A 10,023-nucleotide genomic window follows, 5' to 3' on the forward strand; every position below is an offset into this window, starting at 1 on the left:
AACACCAACTCAGGCTTTGAGATCTGCTATAATTTGAACCATTGCCTAAATGGCCAATTTAAACGCAACTCCCCAATGTTTTTAGTTTGGTGTACAGTGAAAGTTAATTAAAGAATAAAATCTACTTGCTTTATCAACAACCTTAGTTTGCAAGTCAGGTAAATTACCAAAGAAGGAATCTTAATATTTTAAAGTTCTATTTCACTACTATTTCTGAATTACCACATAATGCAACTAAAAACACGATTCCTCACGTGATCTGATAAGCCTGTTCTGCGGTGACAAACTGCACCCTGAATCCCAACACCCATTTCCTAAATATTCAATTAGTCTCCAGAGGTACTGTATTTGAGTGTGAGGAGAAGTGTAAATCTATCACCACTACTGAAAAAACAGTTCAAAATACCTTCATCTATGTAAGAAGCCCTTAGAAATGAATAACAAGACATACTTTTTAAGTGATATGGCCCTTCAGCAATCAAATACCATCCTTTAACCCAAATTAAATTAGCGCAATTTCTTTTGGAAGCTGAGGAACACAGACTACAGTACAGTTTTTGTAAGCTGTAGTCTATTTCAGCATATTGAATAAGAAGAAAGTTACAGTAAGACCTTTTCCAAATCAGCAACATAAAGGATAATTTGGTAGGCTAGGGAAATCTAAAATAATCTATTAGCACACAATTCAGAAAGGGAAACTTTAGTGTCACGTTTCCTTGGATTCAAAACACCAGGTAGAGAGAACAAAACTCATTGTCGTTTCTAAGAAAAGAGATGCAAGTTACGTACCTTGAGAAAACAGATCCAAAAAATAGTTTTTAACCCTACCAGAATCAAAATGATCATAATTTTGGGTAAAAAGAATTAAGTAACCTGCATAGTACATTCAGCAGACAAACTACACACTTTATAAATTACAAACTTTATCATGATTAAACTGATCAGCAAAAGAAGTGGAAGAAGTTTCCAAAACTTTCACAGAGGTCATCACATCTCCAAATATTAAGTTAATCAATCTCCCAATTTTCAAAACATACTAAATAAATATAACTAAAACTAGATAGGCCCACAGATATAAAAGTACTGTCAGGGGCAAAGGGTTGGAGGGGAGAGCGACAGCTTCCTGGTTAATCGCACTGAATAGTTCTGTAAGAGTAATCAGCCTCTTCAAAGCAGCTGGGAGAAAATCCACACAAGCAGCTGATTCTGCAGACTGCTCTGTACTTTTCCAAAGAGAAGTAAACTAATTACTTGTGTTTGAAGTCCACAGAATACGTAGACCTGTCATTCTAGTCTTGCTCTGAGGTCTGACACAAGAATCTGCAGTTTCAGATAGCTTAAGCAAAAACCATTTTTTTAAAAGATGTTTTCGTAACAACGGAAGTTCATTAAAGGAAGTACACATAAGAGTACTCAAATGCAGTACCTTACTCTGCAACTTTAATACCTTGCAGACAGGTATATTTCCTCAACTATATGAAAACCTTATTAGTTAGCAGGGAGCAATAAATAATAAACAAAAGAGACTACACACATACTACCTAGCATTTGACTGATACCATATCACAAAATCTAACTCTGAAGTACCCCTCACATTACTGACAGGAGAAATTCACTGTATGGTCACCACCAATTCTTAAACTTATCTGGGGCGTCCCTGGTGGCGCAGTGGTTAAGAATCTACCTGCCAATGCAGGGGACACGGGTTCGAGCCCTGGTCTGGAAAGATCGCACATGCCGCGGAGCAACTAAGCCCGTGCGCCACAACTACTGAGCCTGCACTCTAGAGCCCACGATCCACAACTACTGAGCCGGCATGCTGCAACTACTGAAGCCTGCGTGCCTAGAGCCCGTGCTCCGAAACAAGAGAAGCCACCGCAATGAGAAGCCCGCGCTCCACAACGAAGACTAGTCCCCACTTGCCACAACTAGAGAAAGCCCGCGCGCAGCAACGAAGACCCAACACAGCCAAATAAATAAATAAATAAATAAACTTATTTGAAGGATCTTTGTAAGAATTTTCATTTTGAAGGTAGACTGCAGGTATAAATCTTAGTACTATATATATTAAGTTCCCTGTCTGTCTTCAGTCCCCCTCAACTCCCAGCAACATGCTGTATGCCAAAATAAAAGATTTAAATTAAAGGAGGCATCTTCAAATCAGAGGAGTACAGCTAAAACAGAACACCTGTAGGGCAGAGCACAAGTGGACCTACAGAATATAGGATCAAACTTATCAACTGTAAACACAATAGTAAGTACAGTCATATAAAACATAAGAGAAAGAGAAACGGATATTTGAGAAGCTGAACTGTGCTGTGAGTAAAATACATATATACAAATTAAAGGCAACCAGCTCCTCACCAGCTGCTCCCAGCTCTGGGCATTAGAGCTTAGTTGTCTTTAGTTCCCTTCTTTATATAGTACAAGACAGCCCAAGAGAGTAGATGCTCTGAAATTCTTCTAACAGTGATTTTCCTCCTTGGCCTTGGAAATGTTATTCAACCTCTTCAGGTAAATAATTAAATAAAAACTAAATTCTCAGGGAGTCCTGGGTATTAATGCACATACAACGATATTCTGACCTCAAAAACAGAATAAAATCCAAACTTTTTAGCATGGCAATCAAAACCCCATTTGATCTAACCTGAAGCACAGGTGTCTATAAACAAACAGCAACTTTAGATTCCTTGTTATCCTAAGATCCTCCCTTTGGTCACACAGTTACCTCAGCCTATAAAATCCTTCCCCCTCTTCTGCCTACTAAAATTATACCTGTCCTTCAATCACAGTTTAAAAGCCTTCTATGACCTATCCACCCACCAATCTTCCAATCTTCTCAAGCATATTCACTCTTCTTACCTCTAAACTCCCACTGTGTTTTTCATTTATCTCCATTATTTCATTTTGCTTTACATACAGTAAATTGTTTACATGCACCTTCCCCACTGCAGTGTAAGTTTCCCAAGGGCAGGGATGTAAGGACTCTGTGACTCATACAAGCCTAACAGTACTTTACACAGAGTTTGTGCTTAATTGTGGTACCAGGCTGAACATGAGGTGATATTAGCCAACATCATAAAATTGATACCCTAAGTCAGTTTTTCAAACAGTGGATTACAACCTAATGAGTCATGAAATTAATGCAGTGGGCCACCATCAGCATTCAAAAAACAAAACAAAAAACCCAAAATACTGATGGACTAAAAAATACCAGAGTGCATGATACTAGTAAACACAGTTTTGTGAAACTTGTTTCAGGTGTTTTTTTTTTTAACTGGGTGTAATACAAAATCTATGAGTTTCAATTTTTTTTAAAATGGTTTTAAACTGCCTAAATTTTTTTTTTCCAAATGTGGGCCTGGAATTGCACCACCCATACACTGGCTCTTACTAGACTGCCTAAGTGAAGCACAGAAACCATCTCTATAGCTGACAGTCGAAGAACAGAATGACCCTAACTGGCGCTAACCTAAACCACTACAATATCCTTTGTGCCAGCAATGTCAGCATCTAACAAATGAACTTACCACAGATCATGCTCCCAAAGCACCGTGCAGTGATCATAAATCGTAAATGTTTGCTTGTCAACTGAGTCTCTTTGCTTATCTACCGGATCATAAGAATTATTCCCAACGGGACTTATCTAAAAAAACAGTTATCCTTTAGAGCGTGGTAATAAACCCTCTCCTGAAACAAACTGGAAAAGTGGTGGCTGGAAAAAGAATTGTTCTTCACAGTAACTTATATGACCCAAACAAATCTTCACGTTACTAACAAAAAATCTTTTCCTGGTCACAGCAATGTTGCGGAAGACATTTCTGTGGGGAAGATAATGCTATTTTCAAATTTAGTTTTATTATTTTGCCGCCCCCACTACCTATGGAATTAAAAGTATTTCTTGGGGTTGCAATTACGATCATCATGCTCTCTTCACTGATAACCAATAAAGATAGCAACAAATAAGGGCAAACAATGCCTATTTTGGTCCCCTGTCTTCTACCCAATTTAACAATAAGAGAGACAGGGTAAATAAAGATATAACACAGTTACATTTCAAAATGATAGAACCAAAGTTCAACTGCTATCCAACTTCATAGGGATATGACTGAATTTTAAGAATTTTAAGTGACTTCAGTCAAGAATAGTTGACTATTAACAGTCAAGAATAGCTGAGAAAACAAAGAAATGGAAAATACACTGGATTTAGCTTCCAAAGACCTGGGTTTAATTCTGGTTAACATTCATTAGTGCAACACACAGTTTCCTCTTATGAAATAGGGATAATACTCATACATTCATTCAGCAAGCGTTTATGGAACAGTACTTTCTATGTGCCACTAGATATTTAGTTACGGAAACAGCATAGACGTAGTCCCTGTCACCAAGGAGCTTATATTTTCCCTATCTCACAAGGCTCTTGTGAAGATCAAATGTAAAAACACTGTGCAAACTGTAACACTGTACAAATTGCAAAGCGATATAATAATAATTATTAACTTGCTCTACCTCTTAACCCTCACCTTTATTATAACAGCTTATCAAGATTCAATAAATAAAGTGTAGATGATTAGATACAACAGTTAGTCCACTATCTACTGAAATGATTTTCCTAAGGGCTGGGATTTCAAGAGCCTAACAAATCACTTTGTTCACATAGTCTTAGCTAATGACTCTCTACATAATCATGACAATAAAATGAACTGAGAATTAAAGGCTTGTAGTTTCACTCCAGGTATGGGGTGGGTATGTTGACTGCATTTCCCACACCTGGCCAGGGAGTAAAAAATAAAGATTTCTAGGCCCCATGCAAGACCTACTGAATCATAACCTTTAAAGGGTGAGCCTGAGAATCCATACTTTTGACAAGCACACCCAGTGATTCTTACGCTCACTAAAGCTTGAGAATCACTGCCATAAAAACTTCCTTTGATCAATAACCATGATTTCAAACACCATTTCCAAAACCTACCTGGAAAATCTAAGCCAAATAGAATTCAGCTACAACTGAGAAAGCAGATCCTAAGAAGGTACTTTTTAACTCATAAAAATACTTCGTGTGGCCCCAACCTCTTTTTAGTCAATTTTCAAATTTTCACATAAAATTAAAAAAAAACAAAAACAAAGAATGCCCATGACATATTTATACGCTTTTAAAATAAATTATCACTAAACAAATATATATACACACACATCTTTTTCTTATGGTTTAACTTTAATACAGAAAAGTTATATTATCTTGTAGCTATCAAGAAGTAAGGTGGGACTTCCCTGGTGGCGCAGTGGTTAAGAATTGCCTGCCAATGCAGGGGACGTGGGTTCGAGCCCTGGTCCGGGAAGATCCCACAAGCCACGGAGCAACTAAGCCCGTGAGCCACAGCTACTGAGCCCGTGTTCTAGAGCCCGCAAGCCACCACTACTGAAGCCCACGCACCTAGAGCTCGTGCTCCACAACAAGAGAAGCCACTGCAATGAGAAGCCCGCGCTCCACAACGTAGAGTAGCCCCCGCTAGCCGCAACTAGAGAAAGCCCGCGCAAGGCAACGAAGACCCAACACAGCCAAGAATAAAATTAATTAATTTTTTTTAAAAAAAGAAGTAAGGCATATACTCTCTGCCTAGCATAAATATATCATGATATTGAACGCTTACAAGCCAACCTTAGGGTCCATGCTTACTGAAGAGCATATTATCCAAATACCAAAGAGACAAAAACTAGCCAACAGACAAACCTAATCTCTCAAAAATAGACAGTACAATATCCATATCCACTGCACACTTAAACCCTCCTAAGGGCATCTCTCAAGAAATCAATCAAGAGCCCTTGAAACTATCTTAACCTTAAGAAAATCACCTGAACTCTAATATTACTTCACATGCTATATGATTAGTGCAAAGACATATTTATTTTGGTTCTATTTGTTGAAAGCATCCTTCACTCACTAGTCTCCAAGTATATACACATCAAAGGGAAGACATTCAATATATGTTACACTGGAAAAATTACAAGGTGGAGACTAACATTGCCATTCAAGAAAACTTTCCATCTGCAGTAAAATTCAGAGCCCAGAAGGCTTGTTCATACTCCAGTACCAAGCCCTGCAACATGACTCTTTCCCTAACCAGTTAGAATCTAGTCAGTTTTGAAGGGAGAAAGGACAAACCAAACCATATTGAATTTAATTTAATGACTTTTCCAAGATTCAGTTAGGACAAGGCCTTGGTAAGCAGCCTTTAAAGAAATGCACAGAAATAATGCTCTTTTTTGTCCAAGCTTCTATGCTCGTAAATCTCATCTGTTCTTTCAAACCTCTATCAGTTGTCCAAACTACTGCAATATATGAAAATTGGAATAAACTAATTTGCATATTGGAGGAAAGTGTCTAAAATAGGGAAAAGTCTTAATCAACAATTATCTGTCTAAGGAGGTCCAGACATCCACCTGTAACTCAATACAAACTACATCTACACAATAATAATCTACCTATGCCTACTCTGACCCTACTTGGCACTTCATCAACATGCAAAGCTTACCTGAGACAACAGAGAGGTTAATTTAAGGAACTTGGGTGAGAGACAGAAAAAAGTGTTGCCTAAAGAATGCTTTAGGAAAATTAGCATCAACCGAACCAAGATCAAAACAAGTAGCAGATACAGATATCCCACAAGAACAATGTCTGTTTGGTCTCTGTTTTCCTCCTCTCACTTGAAAACCTAAGGAGAAGATGTAGACTTTGGAAGAAGGGAAGGAAAGAGAAAGAAACTGCATAGTTGAGGACCCAAACAATTTACCACCTATCTTGGCTCTGTGTTACAACTATCACTATTTTCACTATAGTAGCAGAGAAACTTCAAAGAATTTGGAAATCAAAATACAGTTGGAAGGTGAGAATCCAATGCCAGGTAGATGTCCAATCATCACAACCTTCCAGAAAAAGGTTCTCTAAGCAAAGAGTGCTCTTTTTGCCCCGCCCACTAAAAGAGAGAAAGTTGTCTACTCATCACCACTAAAATGTAATGTCTTTTCTCTAGAAGAAGAAATGGGCCTAGACCGGAACCTGGGCCTGAGGCAAGTCCTTCTATCTGTCTAGGGAATCATCTGAGGTCTCCTTTACAGTACCTAGTTTATATCTGGACTCTGCTGCAAAAACCACAGTACTCTACTCCAGTAAAGAGTAAATGATTTAAAACTTTATGATAAATTTATAATTTTAAATAAATACTTCAGCTTTAAATTTAAAAATAAACAGCTGGATACAAAGTTAACTTCCAAAGGGAAAGGAAAATGACAATTCCAAGAGCTTCTATCAGAAGGAAACATCAGCCACAGATTTTGAGTTATCTAGAAAGAAAAGAATTAGGTGCCCGGGTACAAAGCAAAAGGTCACTACTGCATTCTGTATCTGAATGCCCTGACACCCAAAAGATTAAGAATATATTGCCAGAGTACCAGAAAAGTCATAGGACATTAACAGAAAAACGAACGCATCTATTTACAGGAAGGACAGAGGAAAGGTATAATGGCTTCACTTACTTTGGTGAACTACTCTTTTTTGAGGTGGAAGGTAAGAGAAAACAGAATGAATGGATACCATAGAGTAATAATGTCAAGGATAAGGGTAAGAGGCATAAGCTGAATAAGAAGGGATAGACTACTCTATATGTCCTTCAAAATACTTATCCCCTTGAAACCTTGATCAAACCTACTGTATAAACCTACTGTTCTACTAGAGGAAAGACTGAAAGTTATGGAAATTATGGTTAAAATAACATTTATAATCATGAGAAAGAGGGAATTCCCTGGCGGTCCAGTGGTTAGGACTCTGCGCTTTCACTGCGGTGGGCCTGGGTTCGATCCCTGGTGGAGGAACTAAGATCCCTCAAGCCGCGCAGAGCGGCCAAAAAAAGAGAGAGAAAGATTCATGAGGGCAAATCCTAGCACTGAAAGAGAGGGCAAAAGTGTGAAATAAGAATATACAAGATAGAGTCAGTAAGCAGGAGAGAGATACAGGATTGAAGACTGCTGAGGAGAATGGAGACAATGAGAGCATACACCACCTACCAGTCAATCAGCAATCACTATACAAATCTTAATACAAAGTATAAAAACACAAATGTAACACCCGGATTAAAGGAGTAGGAGGAGGTCTGCAAAGAAACTGCAAGACAGGGCAGCATCCTGCCAGAGCTTTAAGGTATGCGGTGAGGAAGTAAGGATGAAGGAATATGAAGCGCGGGAGGGACTGCAGCAAGGAAAGAGGATGGGTTTCAACATGAAGGAGCCTAAAAAGAGAAAGAAGGGAAAACAACCTCAGAGAGAAAGAACAGGATAAAGTCAAGCATGATATCACAAGAGAACAGACTAGAGGAGAGAATGAAAACGGCATGCCCTGAAAAAGTGGGGAGGTCAAAGACCCAAAAGGGGCTGTAGTTTGGGGGAAGTAGGAGTTAAGGAGAGCTCTACCATAAACCCGACTAAAAAGAAATACGAGTATGGTGCAGGAGTGAAGACAGAGGCCAGAACAGGGATGCTCTCAGAGGGATGTGGTGATGGAGACACTAGATTCAATATGCTGGTGTGACAAGGGGACTACTGTGAAGAGAAACTATCGTGTCAAAGACGACACCACCATCAAAAAAAAAAAAGCAAGGGTCAGAAAAGAAGGTATTCTCAGAGTATGAATACAAAAAAGAGGGGAGGAAAGGGACACACGGAAGGACAGAAAAATATAGGGAGTGCCTAACCATAAGGAGAGGGTAACTAAGGAAAGAAAAAGGAGTGCAGCGTGGAGGGATGATGTTTCCGGAAGAAAAGTAGGAGCCGACCAAAGGTCCTGCCTATTTGGTTTAGAGGGCAGAAGGGACGGTCCACGGGGGCTAAAAGGAGTGGTGGAGAACAAGAAACTATGATGCTCAAGATGAGAACTTGGGGAGGACACACAGTGGCTGGGTCAGAAAAGGAAATGCTGTCAGAAGCAGAAAGAGGTTCAACAAGAGCAAAGCAAGGGGCACCGAGGAGCAGAAAGCAGCATGCCAAGGGGAAGGCAAGGGGGCAGAAAAGAAGCCAAAGCAATGGGGGCAGGGGTAAAAGCAGTAGGGGCGCTGGGACACTGGAGATTACAGGGAGGATGCGGGGGTCCCAGAAACCCAGGGTGTGCGGAGGTAAAAGGGCCAACCTCCATGGAGGGGCGGGGGGCCGGTTCGGGGGTTGAGGGGAGGTGCGGCCTGAGGGTGACAGGGGTAGAGGGGAAATGCAGGGACAGACAGAGAGGGGAAGGGGTGGGGCGGCGGGCAGCCCCGATACTCACACCTCCAGAATGCGGTCCCCCTTGCGCACCCCGGCCCGGTCGGCCGCCCCCCCGGGCAGCACGGCGCTCACATGCTGCAGCGGCGCGTACAGCTCCCCGTTGATGCTCCGCAGTTGCCCGCCCTCGCTCACTTGGCCCCGCACGTTGAAGCCGTAGCCGGACTCGGACTTGACGATGCGCACGACCCGCGGGCCGCCGCCTCCCCCGCCGCCGTTCCCGGCGCAGTGGAGCCCAGACCCCCCACCGCCGCCGCCGCCGCCGCCACCTCCATTCCTGTGAGGGGCTGAGGGGTGAATCCCTTCCCCGTCCTCATCCGCCATCTTGCGAGCGAGCGAGCCGTACTCCCACCACCCTACGCCTCCACTCCCTCCGCGCGTGCTCGACCTTCTCAGCAGCCGCGCGACCCCCGGCGCGCGCGCCCGCTCCGCCGGCAGCGGGACCCGAGTCGGCCACGGAGCTGCCGGCGCGGGTAAAGGGGAGACAGGGGGCGGGGGGAAAGAAGACGGTTTAGACGCCGTGAAGCCTCCTGGGAGTTGTAGTTTCTGAATGGTGGGGGCGGGGAGAGGGCTGGGCCCGGGCCGGAGCTGAGGTTATATGACGCAATTTGGGCGCAAAGCCTGCTGGGGGTTGTAGTTCACCTTTCAAGCCCTTCTTAGGAGTGTCCTTTTGGATGGTGAGCAGGTAACCCAGCCTGGAGTGGAGGTGACAGATTCATC

At 41.9% G+C, this 10,023-nt stretch overlaps 1 protein-coding gene across 3 annotated transcripts in view; it reads right to left on the bottom strand.

Moving 5' to 3' along the window:
- The window catches only part of SNX27 (sorting nexin 27), an 84,109-nt gene extending 74,292 nt beyond the window's left edge, over positions 1-9,817 (bottom strand). For all 3 annotated transcript variants that reach the window (XR_009700352.1, XM_061183475.1, XM_061183474.1), the window contains exon 1: positions 9,308-9,817. Coding sequence is in view for 2 of the 3 variants with exons in the window: in XM_061183475.1 (XP_061039458.1) it covers positions 9,308-9,627 (320 nt within the window). In the remaining variant the exon portion in view is untranslated. The remainder of the gene's footprint in view (positions 1-9,307) is intronic.
- Between the last annotated feature and the right edge of the window lie 206 nt (positions 9,818-10,023).

Source organism: Eubalaena glacialis, chromosome 3, assembly GCF_028564815.1.
Source record: "Eubalaena glacialis isolate mEubGla1 chromosome 3, mEubGla1.1.hap2.+ XY, whole genome shotgun sequence".
NCBI classification, from domain to species: Eukaryota; Metazoa; Chordata; class Mammalia; order Artiodactyla; family Balaenidae; genus Eubalaena; species Eubalaena glacialis.